The following is a 27,748-nucleotide window of genomic DNA, read 5'->3' on the forward strand; positions in this document are numbered from 1 at the left end:
TTATTTAGATTCAAACTTTTTAATTTATTTTCACGTCTGCTGTACATCAAAACAATTACGTCACACAAATTGAAATTGGGTCATGATCATAGACATAAATAAATATAGACTGGCCGATTAAAGAGTTTTATGAAACAAAAATTTGTGACTTGCAATTTTGTGTACTTTATTATACAGCATTTATGAGCAGTATAAAAGTTAAGTATTCATATCTATTTCAGCCACACACCTATATATATTATAAATAAGGAGGCAGTGTAGTTATGTTTAATCTCTAAGAATGAAGATCATGCAATTTTTCATAATGCGGAAATCTGAATACAATAGATATACATGTTTTCAAGTTACATGAAGTTACTTCCTTCGACCAGTCTATATTTATTTATGTCTATGGTCACGACTCATTCTCGTGACAATAATGAATAAGTTAAACAAAAAGCAATATCACACGAATGATTCACATCGCAAAACATGAAATGTAGAAGCGATACTGTCTTCGTCCAATGAAGGAAAGAATCTTCAGACTTTGCTTTCAACAGAATGATAACTCCTTCTGAGAAACTTTCAAGCCTGCAATGTCAATCATTCAGATTTATTCTTGTAGTTGTCTGATGGATTAAATAATAGAAATTGTTTAACCATTGCGGGAAGAGGAAGTTTCTTAACGCTTTCCTGAAATGTCATCTTGAGATAGGATCTTAGGTATAAATGGGTTAATGTCCTCAAATCTCGGGGCCCCCCACACACGGAGAGAAGGGTGTAGCGCTGGTCAGGGGACAAACTGCTGTACGCTTGAATCGAGTCTACATCGAAGACGGTGGAGGCACTGACTAGAAGGTGAAAGACTTCGGGTTTCTTCTTCAGGTGCTGGATGCAGTGAAGGATCCCGTGCGGGTCTTTGGCCCTGCTTGCCGTGGAAGCGGCACGGAAGTGGACACGAGCTCCGTAGAGGATCAGGGCGTGGACGACGTCGTAATCCACCTGGTCCGTCTCGCAGCGCATGTACTCTGTGAGCGGGGAGAGGAATGGGCTGCTGTAGGAGGAGAAGGGGGCGTTGGCGTTGGGGTTGGCTCCGTGCCCCAGGAGCTTCTCCACGATGGCCAGCCTGTTTTTGAGCCCAGGCGTGGCGCAGGCCAGCTGCAGCGGGGTAGAGTTTTCGTCGGTCGTTTCTTCAACGTTGGCCTCCCATCGAAGAAGCAAGTCACACATCTCTGGGTTGTCACTAACGATGGCAGTGTGCAGTGCTGCATATCTGAAAGATCACACAAAAATAATAATAAGAAGAAGACTTAACAAGCAAAATAAAAAAAATACTTTAAAAAAACAAAACACAAAGATTATCTAAGGGAAAGAGCTCGACATTGACAAGTATACCTCTCAATATAGCAGAAGCTGTTTCCCTTTTTCTATATCAAACAAAATAAGTAAGTACCAATAATTTATTGATTGATTGGTTAATCTTTTAATTGATTCATGTTTTGTCAGGTACAATTAATAAATGTTGAAAAGTTTCAACTTGATCCGAGAATGAGTTTGGAAGAAATAGCGTGTACAAAAAGTGTACCAGCCAGATGGACAGAGTGAGTTGATAAAAGCTTTTTAAAAACTATTTTAAAAAAACATACAGTCGGATATTTGACATGATGAGTGACATCCCGATAAACGACGTTCTACTGTATAAATGGTTCTCAAACCAACTATCTTCGGGAATGTAGCAAATATTCAATACTGAGTTCTAAAAAAATATAAGAGTGTTTTATAACTAACTCTTATCAATATCCAATGATAAATAGTGTTCATTGGCAGACTTTGCACTGAGACATGAAGATACCATAAAACTAATTTGATTCCATCAGACTTTTCTCGCTGGGGAATATGAAATCGTATTACTGTGGATTCTCGTGTACTCGGATTTCTGGGACTTAAATTTGGGTCAAGGCTATTTCATTAAAAAAATAACGATGAGTTTACAAACGACCATGACTGTTGTAAAATTAGAGTTGGTATGTTGTTGTCTGTTGTAAAATTAGAGTTGGTATGTTGTTGTCTGTTGTAAAATTAGAGTTGGTATGTTGTTGTCCGTTGTAAAATTAGAGTTGGTATGTTATTGTCTGTTGTAAAATTAGAGTTGCTATGTTGTTGAATGTGGTGTTCCTGAGAAATGTCGAGTAGTAGATAGATAGATACAACTATGATGTCTATGAATCCAATTGAACTTCTTTTGGGAGATCCAACAGCTTTATTATACAGATAGATGCAGTTATACAGTACGGTAGCTGAGTGGTAAAGCGCTTGACTTTCGAATCGGGCTTACCAGGTTCGAATCTTGGTGAAGACTGGGAGTTAAAGACGCCTCTGAATCCGCCCAGCTCTAATGGGCACTTCACATTAGCTGGGGAAAGTAAAAGTGGTTGGTCGTAGTGCTGGGTACATGACTACCACGTTAACCGTGGGCCACAGAAACAGGTGACCTTTACATCATCTGCCCAATAGACCACAAGGTCTGAAAGGGGAACTTCGCTTTTCTAACAGTTATGATAGAGTCCGGTTAAATTTTTACCGAAAGATACAGTTATGGTAGAATCCAGTTAAACCTATACCTAAAAATACAGATATAGTAAAGATATAGTTATAATAGAGTTCAGTTATACTCCACTTGAGAGCTCAAACAACAGCTGTGTGGCATTATTAATATAAATTTATTAAACGCAAAATTTGTGGTCATTCTCCGTACGCAATCCATTCCTACAGAAAAAGCAACTAAAGTAATTGTAAAACTCATTGACGTGGTGGCCGCGTGGTAATAGGAGTTCGAAGCCCGTTCAAACACTCTCATAAGATCAAGTATCTCTTTTTCTCAAAAGCAATGTTGCCTTGTCATTGTGCCGGACACACGATACCCATGTCAACTTCACAGCCAATGTAGTAGAGTGTTTTCGATCTCTAAATAAAACTTTAATGTTTGAAGCAGTCTATAGTTTACGTCTGTTTGATAAGAATGAAACGTGTAGAACAATTCTGCTATAGTGCGTTCACATGCAATAGTTGGGCTTATTTTCCAAATGAACCTAATAATTACTTGGGCGACTTCCGAGACTAACATGTTGCTTATTTGTTTTAAAAGTACAATCAATTTACTAGTAGTACATATTTAGATTTTAAAAAAAAATGTTATGTCACGAGATCCGTAGGGCTCACAGAGTCCTTCCTAAGGCGAACAGTACCAGGGCAAAAAAAAAAAAGGAGTCATACAAAAGAGGCGACGGAAGAAACTATCAGGGATCGGAGAGAGTTGTGAATGAAAGAGACTTCTGGAGAAAAAAGGAATGGATGGAGAGGGTCAAAGGTTTATCTGTGTGAGTGGTTGAAAGACTAAGGGACAGGGGCAGGTGAAGTAATGCGAAGGAAAACAGAAATCTGAGCTAATGAGGTCAACAAATGATGTGAATAAATGGTGTTAAGAAATTATGTCAAGAGATGATGTGAAGTGATGATGTTAAAATATGATGTGAAGAAATTATTTGAAGAGATGATGTGAAGTGATGATGTCAAGAAATGATGTGAAAAAATGATGCGAAGAAATGATGCATAGTGTTGACACAAGATGCGTAGAAGTTGATGTGAATCGGGGTTTTCCTAAGTAATGTGACGAGTAAGAACAGAGTAGGATTACGAATAAGAAGAATAACGGACAAGACGCCTAAGAGGACGACGCTAGGCTAGCGACGACAGAGGACTGTGCCCTTTTTATTGTTTATTAAATTGTTGAAGTTATCAGCCTGCGTTATTAAGTATATTCTTGATTCATTCTGTTGTTGTGTCATATGGACTCGCATGCACCATTAACATATATATACTCATCAACAAAATAGACCATCAACAATAGAGATGCTGTTGGGCTATACATGTATTTTTAATCTCTAGATTAGAGATTATTTCACGAAATGATGTCAAAAGATTATTTAAAGAGATGATGTGAAGTGATGATGTCAATAGATGATGTAAAGAAATCATGTTAAGAAATTATGTGATGTGAAGATGCCAAGAGATGATGTGAAGAATTGATGTGAAGAAATGATGCATAGAGATGCCTTAGGGCTATACATATATTTTTAATATCTAGTATTGATTACTATCTCCCCTATGGGAGATCTACAGGCGTAAGGAGGTGGGTCATTGGTCAATAATTAAAATAAATAATATTTTCTCCTAGTAGAAGTTTTTTTTATATTTCAAATCAATAAATTTCGATCTGTCATATGGATTTAACACTATAAAACACATAGAATATATCCTGATAAAGTAAATAGTTCGGCAGGTCTATATATATATCAATTGATTTTTGTCTACCCTTAAAGTATTTGTACTATCATATCTCCTATCGATCTAAACGAGCGCAATGTCCCTAAAACTTCTGCTAGTATATTGCGTAACTCCCTTTTGATCTTCTAGTCAATTGGGCATTTGAAAATTTCATAGCTACACTATCGATCTTAACGAGTGGTCGATAGGAGATATGATAGTACAAATAGTTGATGATGACTAAAAAAAAAATAGCGATAGTGAAAATGCGCAAAAAAATGTTAGGGAAAAAAAGTTTCTGACCCGTCGAAATTCGGATATATTTTTAGCTTTTTGTAGAACCTCCTTTCTAGTAGAGTTCCCGTGACAGTAGCCCGCCTGCCCTACATTAAAACCGGCCCTGATTCACTAGTATAAGCATAACACTGGATGACAAAGTATTTAATTTCCCATGAAAAGTCGATAGATTAGGGCCTAAGCATAGACATAAATAAATATAGACTGGCCGAAGGAAGTAACTTCATGTAACTTGAAAACATGTCTATCTATTGTATTCGGATTTCCGAATTATGAAAAAATTGCATGATCTTCATTCTTAGAGATTAAACAAAACACTAGTAAAAATATTGTAATACTTATATAGGTTATGGCTGAAATAGATATGAATACTTAACTTTTATACTGCTCATAAATGCTGTATAATAAAGTACACAAAATTGCAAGTCACAAATTTTCGTCTCATAAAACTCTTTAATCGGCCAGTCTATATTTATTTATGTCTATGGGCCTAAGTTAATTAGTATACTCTGTGTTTCCAAACCAGAAGAGCTCAACACTGACAATATTAAAAACACAACGAAACGAAACAAGAGTCTGTACAAAGAGAAGGAACAAAAAAAATATAGGATCTAGCCTCTAAGTAATAACCACAGTTTATTGCCTGCCTCCAGCTGAACTTCCAGCCTGACCTAAGTGAAGCCAATCAGAATGGAAGATTCGCGGAACGTTGCCTTGAGGCGAAGTAAGCAGACGGCCTTGATCCCTCCAGGAAGAACTGTGACTTCTAATTAACAAGTTTTTGCCTTAAGGTGGTCATTTTTTAAATTTAGGAATATGAGGTAGACAGTAATTAGGCTTGTTAACTTCCAGCATGTCAACACAATTAAATGAAAGCGCAAGCCAACATTTCTGTTCAAACACATGCACACGAGCAGCCTCGTAAAAGTCAAAAAGTCTAATTTAGGAATTAAGCTTCAAATGACGTCATTAAAGGGGGCAGTATTGTTAGACACGAAGGGAACATATTATGTCTGCAAGTGTAGTTTGCTTGAAAGTATAATGAACAAGAAAAATAGAGAAAAAAAATACCAACGCTTATATAAAGTGTAATTGTGCAAAGTTTGAAGTTGATCTGTACAAACTTTTTGCCAGATAGACAGAGTTGATATTAGCTTTGTAAATATATTATCTACTCGTTTTAGGTTACTTTGAATTGTTTCCCTTCATGGGAGCTGATTTGGGCTCTAGAGTACCCAATAATTCATTACACAGATTCATTTGGAAACTACGAAAATAAATAAAACAACTAAATTCACTCCAATGACGTAGGGAGGAGATCAAATGATTTACATGAGATTATTTAGTCATCGGCTTAGCCTTTATAGCTCGATGACTGTATAGTTATTGCATACTCAGATAATAGTCATTCTAGTTAACCTGTATCTAGGTAGCATGCTTATTAAGCAACTACATGCTTGGCTAATAATCCACTCCAATCCATTCCAATTCACTTCACTTCAATCCATGTTTAACTCGTGGTTTGCCTTCAGGTAACAAAGTTACTCAGATATTTGATAGTTACTGTAGCTAATACATCCACCTACCTGTATCCTGGTGGTCTGCTGATCAAAGCTCCTCGACGAAGCAATGCGTTTGTGATTCCAGTGCTCCCAGACTGTATAGCATAATGAATAGCAGTTTTCTGTGGGGAAAAAAAGTATATTCTATATTAGATTTACGTTTATACTTTATACTTAAATTAATGAATGGACTTTGAATCGCCTGTTGGATTGGGTCACTAAGTTGTTCCTCAAAGTTCTCTTTGAAACCCAGCTCTCTCAGAATCATTGAGTCTGAAGCTAATACCCCCAAAATGGACCTCATTCACCTATCGTAAACAAACACCCATGAGTCACGTGCCTCCATATCTCTTCTATACAGCTTACCACCTTATTAGAATCAAACAAGGATATCAGGTGACCTTATTTTTCGTAGTTTTATCAATGGTTATCAGGTGACCGTTTAGGTGAATAAAATACATTATAGCAAGTCATTCATAAAACTCGTGTGAATACATGGTCCTTCCAGTTACTGCTACTAGGCCAGGCTGTTTTAATCCGTCATTTAAAGTATGACACATTGTCGAATCTTATATAATACAGACATTACTTCAATAAAGAAGATGATTACGTCCTACGCGTCATGCATTTAGTCATGCATATTAACCAATGACTTAAATTCAGCCAAGTCACTGGTTTTCCTGGCTAGCTCAGGCAACCCATTCCATGCTCTAATAGCACTAGGGAAGAAGGAGTGTTTGTACAAATTTGTCCTAGCATATGGGACGAGGAATGTGCCTTTATCTTTGTGTCTTTCAGAGTATTTTATTAAATTTTGTTTTTGTATTTGAAGATTATGGTTCAGTGTTTTATGTATGATTGCTACTTTACTTTTGAGCCTTCTGTCCTGAAGGCTTTCTAAATTTATTGATTTTACTAAAGGTGTTACTCTAGTCAAATGTGAATATTCGTTTGTTATGAATCTCACTGCTCTAATTTGTGTCTGTTCCAGTTTTTTAATGTTTTCTTGAGTTGAGGGGTCCCAAACGGAGGATGCATATTCTATTATTGGCCTAACCAAGGTTAAATAACATTTTAGTTTTATGTTCTTATTTGATTTATAGAAATTTCTTTTAATAAATCCTAATGCTTTGTTTGATTTTTTTGTAGTTTCATCAATATGTGGATTCCATGATAGTTTTTCATTTATTATAACACCTAGGTATTTTGCGTTTTTAGTCTGTGTTACTGGTTTGCCATGAATAAGATAAGTGGAATTAATTTGTTTTAGTTTTTTTGTTACTCTTAACAACTGACATTTTTCTGGGTGGAAAGACATGCTCCAATTTGATTCCCATTTCTGTAATTCATCTAATTCTCTTTGTAAAATATCTGTGTCCTGTGTTGTTTTTATTGTTCTATATATTAAACATGATTAGTACATGTTCTAGTTCCTTTTCTGTCCAAATTCTTTCCACATTCTGTTAAAATGGGCAGAACCGCTCAAGAGAGACTACTCTAAAAAAAAAAGTTTGATTATTAATCATTCCAAATTACCTGTTCGAAACGGTCACTCGGTTGAGAATCAAGTTTGGCGCCATGTTCTAAAAGAAGTCTGACAGCTCTAATATTGTGCTGCCTGCAAGCCTTCATCAATGGTGACAAACCGCATCTGTAAATGGTAAACATTCAACGGATTATTGGACCTGAACATACTATCTTAACCCAGCAGAACCCGCAACATCCACCAACGTAAACATAGAGCTAAAGCCGACAGAAGCTCGAACCAGTGACTCTGGAAACGACACCACCGCCTAGCGATAATGCACTAAGCGAACTTAACCTCTAGACCATCGGAATGTCCAAAAAACATTCTTTTGGTCCAGAGTCATTTCGCCCGTATGCTAATGACTCTGGACCAGTCCCTTATTTTCATAGCATTTTAATTCACTACTTTTCTCTCTTAAAAACTTGGTCCCTGGTACTGCTATTCATTTATATTTAATATATGTATCCACCAACGTAGTCGCCATTCACGTTAGACGAGGCCCGTCCTAGGCCTGTTTGTTCTGCTAATTACTAGATCAAATTACAACTAAATAAGCTAATGTCCACACACAAATTAAATGTAATGAAAATGAAAAACATAAGCCCAAATAAAACTTAAAATAACATGTCAGTATGGACGGTATAGAGAGACAGTTACGCTGGGCAGAGCACGTATCCCGCATGGGAGACGAACGTATGCCAAGAGCAGTCTTTTTTTGTTGAGCTAAAAGGTGGTCGACGTAACAGAGGTGCCCAACGAAAACCCTTAAAAGACCAGCTTAGGTGCCAACTTGCTTTAACTAACATAGAAGAAAACACCTGGTTACAGGCGGCTTCAGAACGAGACAGCTGGAGGTCACTTATAAAGGCCTCGGCATACACAATTGGACCAAAAGAAAACCCACCGCCGAGGACAGAAGTAGACGGCGAAAAGAAGGTCTAACTAGACCACCGGCAAACATTGGTTATGCCTACACTAGATGCAGCAAAATATGTTGGTTGCAGCTGGGGCTTCGTAGCCATGGGAAATACTGCATTCCTCATTAATCTTCGGACAAGCTTCATTATTAAATTGAAGCTTGTATAGAGCTGAACGAGGCCTCGCTTCGGTGATGTTAAATACGTAATCTGCCTTCTACGTCACTTCTATCTCAGCCCTTTTTTTTTTGGAAGGTCACGTTCTCAACACCATGGACTGGATTGAAAATGTTCATCTATGGTGGCGGGGCCGGGCTTACAAATCGCGGAGCCCAATTTTATGGATGCTTGAGGTCCCTCTTCTTATTTTGTGTAGATAACAACTATTACTATTTATATGATCAGTATATCAACGTTTAATAAACAACAGGCAAAGGAAGCAACTCAAACGCAATAGGCGCCAGTGGGTTAATTAAAGTTACGTCAATCGTAAGATAGATATACTAAATATGTTAACCCTCTAAGACCTACAATTTTAAAAGCCTGTGACAAGAGCCATAACTGATAGTGATGTGCTAAATATAAATTGCATGGCCCCTGCCAGGTGTGGGGCCCTAGCCAGGCGCGGGTCCCAATTCGGAGCAATCGGTAAAAGCGGCCAAAGTCCGGCCCTGTATGGCGGATAACTATAAATAGATACTTATTTGTGTATCCGATATACAGAAACTGGAGCTTTGATTGGCTGTGTAATTTACAAGCTGTACGATATTTTGATCTTTTATTTTAACCCTGTAAAATCAAAAGTCAAACTCTTTTACTTTTGACACAAATTGTTTTTAATAGCGTCCTTTACATTGATTTGAAATGTTAGTATCATTAAGAGTAGACTTCCCAGGAGAATTGAAAATGAATGCTACTTTTTCTTGGAGATCACGTTGTAACTCTACAAATTATAATTGGTCATCACAATATGAATATTTTTAGTCATGTGTTTTTTCTCTAACCAAGACTAACTCCAAAAATTAATGAATAATTATTAAACCAACATTATGAAAACAATACCATCTTTCTTTTTTCTCTCTTTTCATATTATAAAGTTTTCAGCTTCAAGATTAAACATGGCAAGTAACATTGTGGCTATGACCTAAGAGCTTTTAGCAGAGGGCGGTAAAGAAAATAGAATGAAACATATATAATGATGAGGATTCGAACCACGGACGTTTCAGCAGCCTAAAGATTCTATGAACGTTAGTGTAAGAAAATAATTCACCTGCTAAAAACATTCGGATCTGCTCCAAACTCCAGCAGAAGTTTCAGGCATTCCAGATTTTCTAACGGCACCAGGTTGATCTCATAGCCCAGGAAGTAATGATTGTTTGGTTTGGCGCCAGCTTCTAGCAGCAGACGTGAGCATTCCAGGTGATTGTTTTCAAGCGCCATGTTTAGGGGCTCTGCATGGGTACAAAACATGGAAATGTTTACTATTGAACATTTATAAAATATGCAAATTTCACATATAAATGGACGTAACTGACTAAAAACAGGGCGCTTGATTTAACTCTCATAAATAAAGGGATGAAGCCTGAAAAAATGCTAAGGTTATAAATTTAAAATCACTAATCCCACCAAATCTTAATGTTTCACTATGCCCACCAAGCCTTAATATTTCTCAAAACCCACAAACACTTAATATTTCTTGAAGCCCACCTAGCTTTAATATATTTCTTGAAGCCCAGCAAGCGTTTATACTTCTCAAAACCCACCAAGCCTTAATATTTCTCGAGGCCCACAAAGCCTTAATATTTCTCGAAACCCAATAAAATCATAATATTTCTCAAAGCCCACCAAGCCTTAATATTTCTCGAAACCCAATAAAATCATAATATTTTTCAAAGCCCACCAAGCCTTAATATTTCTCGAGGGACACCAAGCCTTAATATTTCTCGAAACCCAATAAAATCATAATATTTCTCAAAGCCCACCAAGCCTTAATATTTCTCGAAACCCAATAAAATCATAATATTTCTCAAAGCCCACCAAGCCTTAATATTTCTCGAAACCCAATAAAATCATAATATTTCTCAAAGCCCACCAAGCCTTAATATTTCTCGAGGCCCACCAAGCCTTAATATTTCTCGAGGCCCACCAAGCCTTAATATTTCTCGAGGCCCACCAAGCCTTAATATTTCTCGAGGCCCACCAAGCCTTAATATTTCTCGAGGCCCACCAAGCCTTAATATTTCTCGAGGCCCACCAAGCCTTAATATTTCTCGAAACCCAATAAAATCATAATATTTCTCAAAGCCCACCAAGCCTTAATATTTCTCGAGGCCCACAAAGCCTTAATATTTCTCGAGGCCCACAAAGCCTTAATATTTCTCGAGGCCCACCAAGCCTTAATATTTCTCGAGGCCCACAAAGCCTTAATATTTCTCGAAGCCCACAAAGCCTTAATATTTCTCGAAGCCCACAAAGCATTAATATTTCTCGAAGCCCACAAAGCCTTAATATTTCTCGAGGCCCACCAAGCCTTAATATTTCTCGAGGCCCACCAAGCCTTAATATTTCTCGAGGCCCACCAAGCCTTAATATTCCTCAAAGCCCACCAAGCCTTAATATTTCTCGAGGCCCACCAAACCTTAATATTTCTCGAAGCCCACAAAGCCGGCTCTTCGTTTTTTGGCTTTAAGACGAGCCAGGTTTAAAATCTTTCCATCTGATCTACCGTGGATAATTGTGGATGTATACTCCATCTTCCAGGGATTTAAAAGCGCCGGTGAGTACCACTGAAAAGAAGAATATTGTTGGAGCAAGAACACATCCTTGTTTTACTCCGCTCTTGGTGGAGAATGGCTTAGAGGCGGAGCTGTGAAACTGTTCAGTCACATGACACATTAATAAACATTTGGTCACATGACACATTAATAAACTATTGGTCACATGACTAATGAAGAACTGTCAGTTGGTAGCAGAAACAGGAAGATATACTAAACCTTGAGTAATCTTTCAAGGTAAGCGAATCTTAAAATAGATACAATTCTAGGAAATAACAATATAAGCATGTTCAATCTTTAAATTAGTTAAAATGCAACTATATATAGAATGGTTAGCTCAGGACTTCACCTTCACCTATCCCTTAGTTTAATGCATCGTTGGGGAATCACACATGATCTGTCGACAGTGTTTCTCCATTCCCCTGTCTTTTGCCTAGGATAGAATCTCTTTCAACAGCAGGCCACTACATTCTTTTATGCTTTCCCATCGCTTTCTTCTTAGTTTTCCTGGTGCTGCTCCCTGAAGGAAGCTACGAGAACCTTATGATATGGCCAAAAAATATTTAGTTCGCTTGTCTTTGTATTTGATACATAGGACCTAGACTCCGACTAAGAGGTTTGGAAAACCAGAAGCTTACCACGCGACTAAATTGGAGGTTTACAAGGCATACGTTCGTAGCACGCTACTGTACGGCAGTGAGTCGTGGACAATCTACACAAAGCAAGAGAGAAAACTAAACTCACTCCACTTGCGATGCCTTCAAAGGATCTTAAAAATATCATGGAAAGAAAGAGTGTGTAATACCGAGATCCTCGCGAAAACGGGCCTTCCCAGCATCTTTACAATCCTCAGGCAACGCCGTCTGCGCTGGCTCGGACATGTTTGCCGGATGGAGGACAATACTATGCCGAAAATCATACTATACGGGCAACTTGCGTCTGGCTCAAGAAAAACTGGTTACCACCTCTGTTACGTGTATGTGATAAAGCGGGATTTAAAACTTTGAACATTGACACTGACCATTGGGAAGACATAGCCTTAGACCGCACTAGTTGGAGAGAGACGGTGACCAAGAAAGCTATGGACAGCTATTGAAGAAAAGCGTGTCACACGGAAAATGGCCAGCTCCTCTACCACCGAAAGCCACATTGACCTGTAAATATATGTGGATGGGGCTCCACAGCCATATGAAAAAGTGTTCGAGATGAACCATAGTCGTTTTACGACTGAAGGAGGCCAATATATATAGGAGCCTTCTATAGCAATTCAGCTCATTGCTACAGTTAGCGTCCAAGATTCGCAAGCTTATAAAAATGTGGTCATGATCAAGGTGCGCATCATTATGATTTTAGTGTCATGGGCTGTTCCATTGTCTTTCCAGATTGTTTTAAGTTGTTCATATTACATATTAAAGTAAGTAACTAAATACTGTTCTTTAAACCACCATATAATCTGTACAATGCTGAAAGGTTTAGGAAGAAAATAAGGTGAAGAAAAACAATTCATCAATGAAGCAAAAAAAAAACAAAAAAAAACAAACGCACAAAAACAAAATAAGTTGTAGGCTAATAGTAAACTAGGCTGGTGCGTAGAAGGATGTAAAAATCGGGAATTTCTTTAGTGACGTGAAGGTAGATTAAAAACATATCTCGGGTTAGCTAGGAGACAGAATTAATGGCTAAGAAACTAGAACAAACGTAAAGTACAGCACTGAGCTGTAGGCCTACAACATACGAATATCCACATTAGAGTAACATTATCAGTAAAATCACTAAATTTAGAGACACTCAGGACAGAAGAATACAAAGTAAAGAAGCTATAATACATAAAACACTGAACCATAATTTAAAAATAGAAAAACATAAACTAATAAAATACTCAGAATGACACGAAGATAGAGGCACATTTTTTATTCCATATGTTAGGACAAATTCGTACAAGAGCTCCTTCTTCCCTAGTGTCCTTTAGAGTATGGAATGGATTGCCTGAATCAGTCAGCAAAACAAACGAAACAGACAGTTATAGACCAACGTCTAGAGAACTTTGTGCCAGTCAAGACAACCAGAAGTGGTCGAGTTGTTAAGGTTGCTAGTAGATATAAGTCTTAATAACTTTTAAAAGAAGGATGTGATAATAACTTTAAAAAAAAGGATGTGCTATTATGTTTATATTGCGTCATTGTTTATTGTGAATGTTTTGTGTGAAAGTAATTAACAGGAAGTAGGGTAATAAAATATAAATAAAATATATATTACTTCCGGGGCGCTGCACAGCAGGCGACCTGATTATACCGGACTCTTTTTTCTAATTTTTTTTTTTTTTTTTTTTTCTGTTAATATTTCATGTAATTTGTTACTACTCAATGTTTCAATGGATGTGCACTGTGTCTTTTGGATTCTAATGTTGGTATGGATTTTAATTTGTGTGGAAACGTGTATTTCAGTGGAGTTTTGTGGTAAGACGCTTGACAGTATGGACAACACACCCGCCATCTTGGAACCTAATAACGAGCCTAAGCCCAAGGCTGTAACCGAACAAATCCCTAGCGCAAAACGTAAGAAGAGAGGACGTAGAGGAGGAATACGAGTTAAGTGTAGAAGAAGAGGACAAAGAGGCTTCCTTCCACCCATCGTAACAGGCAATGTTAGGTCTTTACAAAATAAGATGGAAGAATTAACAGGTTGCTGTGAACATCTGTATCAATTTAGAGAGTGTTCCTTAATGTGTTTCACTGAAACCTGGCTCAATGATACGATACCCGACTCTTCTGTTGATCTCGATAAATTTTACGTTTATAGAGCAGACAGAACAATTAATAGTGGAAAGTCAAAAGGAGGAGGACTCGCAATCTATATAAACAAGGAATACTGCAACGCCAATAATGTGAACATCAGGAATAAAATTTGTGACCCTAACATTGAACTTATGTGTGTCACACTTAGGCCCTACTACTTGCCTAGAGAATTCACCCAGGTGTGTGTTGTTGTTGTGTACATACCACCGACGGCTGACACAGCGACTGCGTCGGAAATAATTTTTGATGTGTTACACAATGTACAATCAAAACACCCGGACTCTGTTTGTATCGTAACTGGAGATTTCAACAACCTAAATATTGACAACACACTGTCAAACTATTGCCAGTATGTCTCCCTCCCCACAAGGCAGGGCAGAGCGCTCGACAAATGCTACGTAAACATTAAGCAGGCTTACAAATGTAAAAGTTTGTTCCCACTTGGAGAATCTGACCATGTATTACTCCATCTTATACCAAATTACAAACATACTCTTAAAACTACAAAGAGAGTTATAAAAACGGTCAAGATGTGGTCTGAAGAGGCTGTAGAAAAACTACGAGGATGCGTTGAGAAAACTAACTGGGAAATCTTTATTGAGAACTGTCCAGACATAAACGAACTAACAGAAACTGTTACCTCATATCTATCATTCTGCGAGGAGTTAACAATTCCAACAAAAACAATACAAGTCTATGGAAACAATAAGCCCTGGATGACCAAAGAAATCAAACACCTTATTACTGAAAAGAAAACAAAGTATAAGGCTAGCAACGAAGAGTTTATAAATGCTAAATATAAACTGAGAAAAGCAATAATTGAAGGGAAAAAAACATACAAAGAAAAAATTGAGAATTTCTTTGCAAAGAACAACTCAAAACAATGCTGGGAGGGATTAAAGAAAATAACAGGCTGCGCCTCAAAACGAAAACAAATTTTAGTGGCTGATGATGAGAAATTCGCCAACGAACTAAATTATTTTTATTCTCGTTTTGACAAAGAAGATTTTGTTGATCTACACAAAGAACTTTTCAACACTCTGTCCAAAGGAAAACAAGAGCCCTACGTCAATTTTGTAACGGAGGATGAAGTGACATTGTTATTTAAAAGAGTAGACGTAACAAAAGCTTGTGGACCAGACAAAATTAGTGGCAAGCTGATCAAGCTATGTGCGGAGCAAATTTCTTCTATCTTCTGTCATATCTTTAACCAGTCATTGCAAACGTGCGTAATTCCAAACATCTGGAAAACTTCAGAAATCATACCAGTGCCTAAGAAACCAAAAATAGATTGCTTAAATGATTTCCGCCCAGTAGCACTAACACCTATTGTTATGAAATGTTTTGAAAAATATATCCTTAAACAACTTGTAGCAAAAGTCAATAAAAGCCTAGACCCTCACCAATTTGCATACAAAGCAGCTAGAGGAACTGAGGATGCCATTCTATTGCTTTTGGACCAGCTTTATAAGCATCTCGATATACCCAAAACATATGCACGAGTCCTCTTCGTAGATTTCTCCTCGGCTTTCAATACCATACAGCCACATCTAATGATAAACAAACTGAGTAACTTAAATGTAAGCCCTTACTTGCAAGCATGGGTTCTAAACTTTTTAACCCAACGGCCCCAGTATGTTAAAGTCAACAACACCAAATCGTCAACTCGAGTACTATGTACGGGTGCTCCACAAGGTTGTGTACTTTCTCCTGTGCTATACACTCTTTACACTAATGACATAAGAAGCATCTATGACTCAGTTAAACTCATTAAATTCGCTGATGATACTGCCATAGTCGGTCTTATTTCAGGAGACGAAACTCAGTATCGAAGCTCGATAGAAGAGTTTACAAACTGGTGCACCGACAACTTTCTAGAACTGAATGTAACAAAAACTAAAGAACTTATAATAGATTTTAGAAAGAAAAAACAAACTATACGTGAACTGCAAATAAACACTACATCTATAGAACAAGTAAAGGCATATAAATATCTAGGCATTATCATCAACAACAAGCTTTCATGGGAAGACCACCTTGGAACTCTGACAAAGAAAACAGCCCAGCGACTTTTTTTTCTATACAAACTCAACAGTTTTAAATTAAATAAGAAGATCCTTGAGACATTTTACGGCGCGACTGTACAAAATCTTCTAACATACGGAATAAGTTGTTGGCAAGGCAACGCCTCATCTAAACTGTTGCAACGTCTAGAAAACATCATTAAAAAAGCATCAAAAATTACACTCACAACATTACCACATTTAAAGGAACTTTTTGAACAAACATGCCTAAGAAAAATCGAAAAAATCTTGGAAGACAACGGCCACCCGCTCCATCAGAACTACGCCAGGTCGTCGCGAAGTGGGCGACTGCTGTCAATCAAAACAAGAACGGAGCGGTACAAAAACTCGTTCGTACCTCACTCGGTCAGACTCTATCACCGCCACTCATTGATCAGGGAACATGAAATGCACCAAGATACCTGTGTGTAGTCGCTGAATGAACTCTTTATGTTGTCTGTTGTATTTATGTGTATTTTTTCTGTTGTGTTGTCTTTATATGAGAAACGAGTCCTTGTAATCACAACAAATTTCCGTAAGGATCAATAAAGCAGTCTTAGTCTTAGTCTTAGTCTTAAAAAAGAGAGTCTTCTATATCTACTTGTATAAACACAAAGTCTCTGTTATAATTGATTAATGTCTACAGTAATTTATTTATTTATCTGTGACAACAGAACATAGATAAGAGTTTTTTTAGGCTGCCTAGAGGTAAGAGTTAGAGTTAAGACGTGTTATTCTAACATTGTGGACTTTGGACTGTGCCCCCTTTTTTATCATTAAAAAGTTAAGTTTTAAGGCAAAAAGCTTTTCTCAACAACGTTTTAGTTGGTATTGACTAACTTATATCTACTATTAGACTAAATTCATCATATATATTTATAGCTTTTACATAGCGCTACTTTCATGCTTATAGCATGCTCAGAGCGCTTTCGTCCAATCTCATTTGCGGACCAGTGAGTGGGAGGGGTATCTAGGAGTTGGTTTTCCGTGCTGCCTTTAGGTAGCTCAGTAAACAACACTCTGCCCGAGTCGGGTGTCGAACCTCGAGCCCCCTTCTAGGTAGCCAAGCCAAGCCAAGTTCAAGCGCACTTAGCCTCTCGACCACGCTTCCCACAACATTAAAAGAGTGTTGATACCGTCGATGAATTGTAGCACCAAACTGCTGGTAGACAACTAAACCGTTGTTAACTGATAAAACTTGAAATAACTTCATTGTAAACAATACGAAATAGAAATGTATTTACAATATAAACAAAGCCTGTGATTAATGAAATAAATGTAGTAGACTTTAGTAATAATCTATTAACAAAATTTAACACACTACTATAACGCAACCTTTCAGTCTAGCGTTCTGGAGTCGTCTCCCCTAGCTTACATTAAATGACGACAATGCCACTCGTGTTGCATCTTTTACAACCAATCGCACCCCCTCCCCATTTTCCATGAACATAACATAAAAATATATACTGCTTGTGGCGCCCCCCCCCCCTGAGTTTGGCGCCCGGGGAATCGTGCCCCCTGGTCACCCACCCCGACTACGCCTCTGCCAGTACCAACAAAGAACAACATAATCAAACATTACATCTAGCATCACCTTCCTCATCTATTCATCCGCGTCGCACAGGCTACCTGGTAAAATCCGAAGGACAAGGTAAAGCATCTATTTATAGATCCTTTACTAATTTTCAAGTATCGCTTGACACAGACTCGCTACTGTTGAGACAGCAATCTTGACTTGACTCACCTATTGTCAGATAGCCAAGCTGTCTAGAGGTATCAGAGCTGTCCTCGTTCTCAACAAAGAAGTCCACCTTCGCCCCGTGTTGAATCAATAGCCTAAGAGGCTCAGAGAGGCCTGTCAACAAAAAACAAAAAACGTCGAGTAACTATTAGATGACGTCAATCTCTCAGTCAATTACGCTGGAAAACAAAAATCTAATTTTAATGCTTCTGTGGTCAACTAGTTTTCAACCGTAAACATGACGGGCCGAATGTTTCCTTTTCTAGTACCGAAGTTACTGTACAACGAGATGGAGTTAAAAAAAAACAAAACAGTTCAAATAATAAATTTAGAATCAATTGTGAATCTTTTTTTAAAATCAGAATCGTAACATCTATTTCGAGGAATGGAATCAACTAGTTACTAACTCACAATCACTGATTGTTTAGAGAATTGGATGGTACAAAAGGTCCACAAATATAATTTGGAAAGTTTTTTTACTGGAATAAAGTGGGGGAAAGCTCAAATCTTAAAATGAACGTCTTTGAATTTTAAAAAGCTTGTCTGTCTGGTCAAAAGGTTGAACATATTATTTCTCCCACACCAAATCTCGGCTCAAGCTGAAATTTTGCACAATTGTTTCTTTTACCTGACAACACAAGAATCGATAAAAAAAAATTAACCAATTAGTTAAATAACTATTGATAATTTATTATTATGTTTGGTATCTCGAACAATGGAAAGAAGTTGTACTTGACTGAAGTGGTGGTATAAGCTGAATTAGTCCCCTTTATAGGTCGTCGTCTGATGCTTATGAAATACAAAAAAAAAAATACATTGAAAAGTATTGAAAACAAATGTTGCTATGTTTCCATTTGCTGAGTTACCTTTCCTGGCACACAGATGTATAGGCCTGTAACCTATGTCGTCTGGGGCGTCTACGTTCGCGCCTTGCTCCAGCAGGAACTCGATACCCTCCATGTTGCCAGAGTGCACTGCATAGTGCAGTGGCCGGAGCCCCCTCTTGACCGGCCCATTGACATCGCCACCGCAGCGGACAATAGTGCGCAAGTCTTTAATGGGGGATTTGTACGTCAGGGCATCTGCCAGAAGTCTCTGAAAAGCAAAGTAAAAAGGAAGATTATAAAGGCTGTTGGTTTGACAATAAAAAAAAAAAAGAAAATAGTGAGTTTCATAGATTTACACGTTTTTGATTCACCCAATCAAATAATAAAAATGTTCACAGTAAATAACAGCATGTAATAAGCTTCGGTAACTGCTAAGTCTATGATTATATGTTTAATAATCACTTTCGTTTAACCGATTCACCCAATCAAATAATAAAAATATTCATAGTAATTAACAGCATGTAATAAGCTTCGGTATCAGCTAAGTCTATGATTATATGTTTAATAATTACTTTCGTTTAACCGATAATAAGCCTTTCTATCTATCTATACTTGACAGACGTAATCACCCAAAGACAAACAAACAGCTGTTATAGGTTTAGTTAAATCGAGAATTTGACGAGACTATAAATAGACTATTTTATGACGGAAATAGGAATGATGGGATAATTTGACGGATACAAGAAGAACGACTCACTCCTCTTTAATGGCGAGACATCAACTTTAGTATTACTGTTGACATTTGGACTGTGCCCCTTCGTTTTGGATTAAATATCATTTATCAAGTTATATACAGTTTTTATCAAGTCATTTATACAATTTACTATATGTTGTTTGGTTGAAAGCGAACTCCATGATTTATTAAGACTTCATTTTAGACCTAGATCTACTTTATAATTATTACTACAACAACAACAACACAGCGCAAAACAACAGAAACTCTCACATCATGGGAGAATAAAAATTTGATAAACAATAATCTATATAATATTTCTTCTTCTTCTTCATCGTTCTTATTGTTATGTTGGAGTGTTCATATGACTAGACCAATACATGAGATGAACTGCGCAGTGGTTTCCAAATCAGGGAGCTCTCCATATAGTTTTCTTTCTATTGGGGTGATTTGGGGCCAATGTCTTATACGGGCCTCTTGGTAGAGAGAGCAGTTTTGGAGGACGTGGTCGGCATTTTCTGGTGATACTCCACATGGGCAGATTTCACTGGTTCCAATTTTGAGCTTCCGGAACATGTGTTGTCGCATTCTGTTGTGTCCGGTTCTGAGTCGAAAGATTAGACGTTGGTCTTGTCGGGATAGCTTATAGTAAGCATCATCTTTCTTGTGATTTGGATGGGAGCTCGTCCATTTCTCATTTATTTTATCTACAATTAATTTCTTCATTTCTTCTGAATAGAGAGCAGAGTTTACTTGTGAGTTTGTTCTCCCACTCTTGGCGAGTGTGTCAGCCTTCTCATTTCCTGCTAGTTGTATGTGAGCTGGTATCCATTGAATGACAGTTTTTTTGCTGTTGTGGTTGAGCTTTGTGAGTGCTGTTCTGAGGTTTTTAATATAATATATAATATTGACAAAACACAAAATAATAAAATAAATAAATAAAAAGAAATTGATTTTTTAAACTTCTGGTCCAGTTTATAAACATATGGACAATACGAACAATAGTTTATCTTGATACTTAAAAGTACACAGGATGGAGTTAAAATTATGCTAATTCTTTTCAGTTCTAGTGTCCGTTGTACTCTTTAGAAGCTCAAGGATGTTTTAATAACCCGACTTAATTATCACCTCTTTTATCTTATAAATTACAGACATTCAGTTAATGAAGAAGATAATTTCGTCCTTCGCGTATACTTATGTTCACCTAGTGTTGCGTGCTAATTATAGACACAAATTCTATTAAGCAATTGTTGTTGTTTTTTTCTACTGATTCAAGCAACCCATTCCATACTATAATGAAACCAGGGAAGAAAGAGCACTTAAATTCAACGACCTTGTTATAGAAAATAAGAAGTATGTGAAGTAATTTTAATATAACCCTCCCCCTTCACATTCTTGTTACACCCCCCCCCCCCCTTTTTTTTTAGGCCGTTGGTTTAGTTGTAATGAGAAGTATCTTTTGTTTAAACGTAAACTTACCATATCAGACCTATCTATGGGGCAGATGATGATAAGGTCATCTGTTTCTTAGGCCAACAGTTAACGAGCAGGGTGTCTTGTGGAAAGCGCAACGGCAAACTGCCTTTATTTTCCCAAACTTAAGTCAGGTACCCATTAGAGTTGGGTGGAATAGGGGCGCCTTAAAATCACGAAATTCAAAATACCAGTCTTCGGCGAGATTTGAACCCAGGACACTAGGTTCAGAAGCAAGGCTCTTAACCACTCAGCCACCTCCCCCAAAAATGTCTTAACTTTTTAGCCCCCCTTTTTTTAAATTTAGTAGTAAAGAGGAGAATCTTTTGTTTAAGCGTAAAGTTCCCCTTTTACACCTTGCGATCTATAGGGCAGATGATGTTAAGGTAATCTGTTTCTTTAACTAAAAGTTAAAGAGCAAGGTGTCATGTGGCCAACACAACCACAACCGCCTTTACTTTCCCCAGGTTTTGTGGGCTCGGAGGGGTCCTAAAAAATCCCGAAATAAAATCCCAGTCTTCATCGAGATTCGAACCCATGACACTTGGTTCGGAAGCCAAGCACTTAACCACTCAGCCACCCTTCTTTTTCTATTCGGATTTTCACAATCCTCTTTTGGGCATTGAAAAAACAAGCTGGCGTATGCACGAGGATCTGTACGTGAAATTCCGCATTGACCGACTGAGAATAGAATGGCTCCTACTCTTCCATATTCAAATGAAAGATGTGATGGATACTCATTCTTTAACAGATTCAAATAAGCATCAAAAGTTGTACGCTCATGACAACTAGAGCAAAGACCCGAATTTGAGAACAAAATATTGATTTGAAAAAAGAAAACATGAAAACTACGTTGATCAAATTAAAAGAAAAAGCATATGACTTTCTTGCCAAGGGCGTAGCTAGGAATTAGCCGTCGTTTGGGGGCTCGAGGAGCTTGGCATCCTTAAGGGCTCTTCATTGTGCCTAATATTTAATGTAAAAAATACTCATTTGGGGTTTGGGGGCCCCCTTCAAGTGGAGGCCCGGGGGGATTTACAAATTCTCCGAACCCCACCCCACACTAGCTACGCTACTGTTTATTGCTGCTTTAGAAAAAAATGGAATTTAAAAAACTCTGTGAATGAAGCTTGATTTATTAATGAAGAAGTCCATGACCTTTTAAAAAAAAAGTTATCTTTCCTGAAGTTTTGCATTGAAAAGTGGTGTAATTTAAATCTGCTAGCATATATAATTTTAAAATTAGATGGTTCACTTTCGGAAAAGAAAAAAGTAACCGTTGCATCAGAACTTTGAATGATCTAAAATATCATGATATCCGATTTTTATCTTTCTTCTCGTCTCTGAGATCTAAACGGACAGACAGACAGGCCACACAAAAATAATAGCTTCTTTTCCCCTTTCGGGGGCCGCTAAAAAACAACAACTTAAGATTGTAAAATGCCAAAGGTTAATATACCATATATTAACTCTTTCTCTCCTAACCGACTACACAAACGTTGATTCCATCAGAATGTGGTAAATAATTACGGAGAGAAATAGTTAAGACTTTCTTAACAAGGCAAGGAAACGCTATGATAATGTAATAGGCTACCAGTCAGCCTCTTGTCATTGAATTGGGTTTTTTTAAAGGACAGGATTCAAATAACTTTAAAAAGCAACACTTCCGTTGGTTTCATTTTAAAAGGAATACATTTTAAAAAAACAACAACAAACGTTTCAGACTCTCGAAACCAGTTGACGTATGACGTCATTGTGACGCCAGTGGCCAGCAGGTTCAAATATAGATCATCCGCCATTAACTTAGTTGCTCGGTGAGTCGTCTGCTGGGCGACGAGAAATTTAATATCGCGTTTAATTCCTGCCAACTTCTCCCGCGTGCTGATTCGGTGTCCGCAAACCAAGAGGTGGCGTTTTTTGAGTTCCTCGTCAGCACTAAAACACCACAGAGCCACATGTGGAGACTGCAAGGGCGGGGGAGGAGAGAGAAGAATTAATAAAAGAAATGGAGACTCGGCTTCCTATTTGAGAGATTAATGGCTTCACGGCTTCAGACGAAAAGGGAAAATGAAAATGGAAGTGAGTGAAGTGGAAAAATGTCAAATTACATTTTTTAAAAAAAGACAACAAAGAAATACAATAGATCTATACGTTACGATTCATTTAGTGCGCTCCATGTTCGATCTATTACCTGGGGATCAAATAATGACAACATTAAGGAATGGGCGGGCATGTTAATGGAAGAGACTCTAACCCCGGCAAAAGACAGGGAGGAATAGAAACAGACGGTCGACAGATCATATGCGATGCCAGAACGGTCCAACAGACAAAGGGACACATAGGCGTAGCTAGGTTGGGGGGAGGGAGGGGTAAAATTTGAAAATCCCCCCCCCCCGCGGGCCCCAACTTGAGGGGGGTTCCCAAATGAGTGGGTTTTTTTTTACATTAAATATTAAATATTACGCAAAATGCAGCGGCCCTCAAAGAAGTCAAGCCCCCCGGTCCCCCAAATGATAACAAATTTCTAGCTACGTCACTGAAAGCTGAAAGGACAGGTAAAGAAGAAGAGATGACATTTTTTTCTACTAAAGAGGAATGAAAAACAAGTGATGAAAGTAATGATTTTATTTACATCGAATGACAGGATTGCTCAAACTCCAATTCAAGGCATTCATCGTGCAAGTCTGGCTCTTGGAGTAAGACCAATTTGAGAATCTAGTTTATGCTAAAGCAATGCCGAGATAGTTTAATTTAGGATGATGTGTTTTGGTTCTGGCGAGAGGCATATGGTGATTTTAGGCTATTCATCTAAGAGAGAGGCTCAATAATTGAATGCTCCAATACCTGCCGTGCTATGATTTCAAGAAAAACACCAGGACTGGAGCGCCCTAAGCTCTGAGAGTATCAGTAACGGTATTCCCGTCTACAGCTCATGAAAATGAATTGGTGTCAGAGCAGGATGGTGCAGTTGTGATGGTGCAGTTGTGATGGTGCAGTTGTGATGGTGCAGTTGTTCTTTTGGGCGATTACATTCTATCTCGACATACATTTTGTTTTGTATATTTAAAAGGGAGTTAAACTGCAGTATTCAGAGATATGGTGTTCCTTCCCCTTTGTTTTTTACGTTTTGCTTGTTAGAAGGCTACAATTCGAATGCACTACAGTTCTCATTATCTTATTTTTTCGCCACTCATACTTCAATAGGCATTTAAACTAGATCAAGAATATCTACTTCTGTGCAACTTAAGTATGCTACGTCTCTGTGACCAGTTAAAAAACTTATTTAAAATACATATTTGCATGATAATGTTAAATGTACATGTGCTCAATTGTGCCCTATGCATATCAGGAGTACATATGTATCAGGCTTACACTTGTGTCAAGTGTACATGTATGTTAGGTGTATACTTGTGTCAGGTGTACACACGTGTCATTTGTCCAATTGTGTCAGGTGTACACACGTGTCATTTGTACAATTGTGTCAGGTGTACACACGTGTCATTTGTACAATTGTGTCAGGTGTACAGATGTGTCACTAGTACACGTGTATCAGGTGTACAAGTGTCTCAGATGTACATGTGTGTGTTTGTCAGGTGTACACGTTTGTCAGGTGTACATGTGTCTGGAGCACATTTGTTTTCTTACATACATGACTATTCATCATCAGGTGTGTGTCAGGTGTATATGTGTATCAATGACACACACGTGTCACAGGTACAAGCGCCTTTAAGTGTATGACAACTACTTTTGCTACTGCTTATCATTCCACTACTATTGTTTAAATGTCTGCACAAGTGTGAAGTCTTAGCTTGTTAAGATACAGCTGTAATGATACAGTCGTTATAACATTCTACTCCACAGCAGTGACTATGTATGAAACCAGTACTACAACATGTGTCACATCACCTGTAGATTTTCAGGGATAAGTAACTCTGCTCTTCTTCTTTCTTGCTCATCATTAACACCTGTCTCAGTGTTTTGGGAATCCTCAGGTGGACTTGTTGCCTTTATAGTGGACAATAACAAAAATATTTTATTTAAAAAAATCAAATCTTTGAGCTTTGAACTTAATCTTTCAATACAGATCCTATTACAACTTAATTCTAAAAATAATAATTATTATTTACAATAAAAATGTATCATATAATCCGCACAAGTGGTCCTTCTCCGGTGTCATTTGGAGATTGGAATTGGTTGCCTGAATCAGCCAGGAAAACCAATGACGTAGCAGAGTTTGATTATCTAATTAACATGTAAGACTAGGATAACAAATGGATACACAGAAGATGTAAGTATCTTATATTTTGATGGAACGTCTGCAGGTTATAAGATAAGATGTAAATCTTGCTCCAAGTATATGTTTGAGCGATTGTTCGTCTGAAAATTTTGACATACCTAACCCAACTGAATTATATAGATAGGTTTTAAAGCCAGTAATTTACTGATATGTTTTATGAGAAATATGCATAGTTATAAAGATTAATTAATGTGTCTTGTTGTGTGTACTTCTATCGTCTTTGTTTTGGGAGAATTGGTTTCATATAGCCCTAACCCTAAACCTAATTATAATGTGTAATAACATTTAGAAAATTATTCCCAAATAAAAGAAACGATGTTTGCAGTCGGACCTTTACTTTCATTTACTCCAACTAATAAAATTGTTTCAGATAATTCCAAGTAGGGCAAATATGTTGGTTTCCGAGAATTCTTTGCCCTTTTTTTTTTTGTCTTTTTCGCGGTTATGGGATTAATTAGCTCTATTTTTATTTGATTCTGTTGGACGATATGATATTGCCCAGATGGCCCGTACAGCTAGTTCATTCTTTTTATAAATATAAATAAAGTAAAAACAAAGTTCCCCCTTTCAGACCTTCAGATCTATATGGCAGAGGATGAAAAGGTCAAAGGTCATCTATTTCTGTGGACGATGGTTAACGAGGGCGTTATGTGACCAGCATAACGACCAACCGCCTTTACTTTCCCTAATTAATGTCAGGAACCCGTTAGAGTTGGGTGGACCCAGGGGTGTCCTAAAATCCCTTGTGCCCCACTGAGATACGAACCTGATACCCATTGGTTCAGAAGCCAAGCTCTGTGACACTCAACCACCATATTCTTTCATCAATATAAATACGTTATCTATTTTCTGTCCGTTTGTCTGTCAACTAAATAAGGCTTAGCTCTCATGACATTAAGATAAGTTGTCATTAATTACTCACCTTGTCATCCATCTGTCATTAATGACACCTCAAATTCATCTTGTTGAGAAAGTGCTATTAAGAGTTGCTTTTGTTTTTTGGAAAAAAAAACAATACACAATTATCTTTATATTAATAAACTAAAAAATCAAAATGGCGCACAATGAAATATTTATAAGAAAAGTAAGATTTTTTTAAAGAAATTTTTTGGTTTCCCGATTGAATGGAAACGAAGAAAATATGTCTATCGGACTTGATCAATAAACTGGGTCATGCGGGCTAGATATCAAAGATTTCTTATCGATTTAGATAGTACAAAAGAAACTAAATCTTATTATTGTTAGAAAGTATGTAGTGCTTAAAAAAGTTAAGTGAAAAAATTAATGTAGGCCTACCACCTGTTAGTTTTATTTGATTTAAAATCTGCACCACAAAACTAATAATCATTCTGTCATTAAAAAATAGTTGAGTATTCATATAAATTTGTATGTTAATGGTATTCATAAAAATATTTACCCAATACATCTGTTCACATTGACAATTAATAAAAGTCCGTATGATGAGGGAGCCACTGCTCCACAGGGCTGGATTTTGGAGGTCTGGAGGCTCTGGGGCAACGAAGGAGCAAAAGCCCCTAATCATTTTCGAGTAAAACAAATATATTTTCCGTCAATCCTTTCGAAAATTTATTGCCAACAAGTAAAAAAATATTTCTATAAAAATATATATGTATTTATTAAGTCAAATAGTTTGTTAAAACTGAATTATCTCTTTAAGCAGTGAAACTTTGCGAGCTTCTTTTGACGTAAAGATGTTGATGATTAGAGTCAAATCTCTATTGTGGTGGCTCCCTTCTTGTGGATACCCAGGGGCAGTAACCCCCACCTGCCCCCCCCCCCCCCACCTTCCCAAATCCAGCCCGTATTGCTCTTTTAACAAAACATATTTCTAAAGCTCTGATTTCTCATAACATAATATAAGATGAAGTACCTCAGTACAAACTCATCTACGGTGGTTGGTTTGAGTGTAAACAAATAATAGCACACATATTTATTCATGGACATTAATGAAAATATTGAGGTATGCAGTTACTTGCATTTTAATGGAGACTTGTGTTCAACAGCTAATATTCTCTAGGTTAATATGTTGAACATAAAGGTTCGCCCTCTATTACGCCTTATTTTTTTATTTGGCAAACGACCACAAAAAGAGATAGAGAAAAAAAGAGATAGAGAAAAAAAGAGATAGAGAGCTAGCGTAGGCCTAAATATTTGTTTGGCTAAAGTAATGAGTTAGACAGATGTGGTCAGTTTAATAGTAGTCACTATTAATATTCATAAATGTATTGTTAAGATGACCAACACGCTGACTCTAACGAAGGAAGATCTAAATGAAACGCATGCAAAATGATATGAATCGAGTAGCTTACAGTCCAGGAAACGTTGAACACACCTAGCACGCAGCTCACACCCAGAGATTCCTGAGCACGTTCTGGTGCGTCTTTCACCTTCACCTTAGCGCTCACGTTCTGTTTACAC

At 37.5% G+C, this 27,748-nt stretch overlaps 1 protein-coding gene across 3 annotated transcripts; it reads right to left on the bottom strand.

Annotated features, from left to right (window-relative positions):
* On the bottom strand, window positions 1–27,748 carry LOC106061733 (ankyrin-3-like). 3 transcript variants are annotated; one of them, XM_013219935.2, is made up of 9 exons: window positions 27,640–27,748; window positions 26,232–26,285; window positions 24,919–25,017; window positions 18,846–19,074; window positions 17,983–18,093; window positions 9,877–10,057; window positions 7,698–7,812; window positions 6,186–6,283; window positions 1–1,252 (listed from the first exon to the last, which is right to left on the bottom strand). In XM_013219935.2, exons 2-9 carry the CDS (start codon window positions 26,241–26,243, stop codon window positions 583–585), a joined length of 1,515 nt encoding a protein of 504 aa, XP_013075389.2. In that variant the 5' UTR covers window positions 26,244–26,285; window positions 27,640–27,748; the 3' UTR covers window positions 1–582. The 3 variants fall into 3 exon arrangements, with proteins under 3 accessions (XP_013075389.2, XP_055898017.1, XP_013075390.2); XM_056042042.1 differs by having other exon boundaries at window positions 26,232–26,298; window positions 27,640–27,733; XM_013219936.2 differs by having other exon boundaries at window positions 27,663–27,716.

This window comes from Biomphalaria glabrata, chromosome 9 (genome assembly GCF_947242115.1).
Source record: "Biomphalaria glabrata chromosome 9, xgBioGlab47.1, whole genome shotgun sequence".
Taxonomy (NCBI): domain Eukaryota; kingdom Metazoa; phylum Mollusca; class Gastropoda; family Planorbidae; genus Biomphalaria; species Biomphalaria glabrata.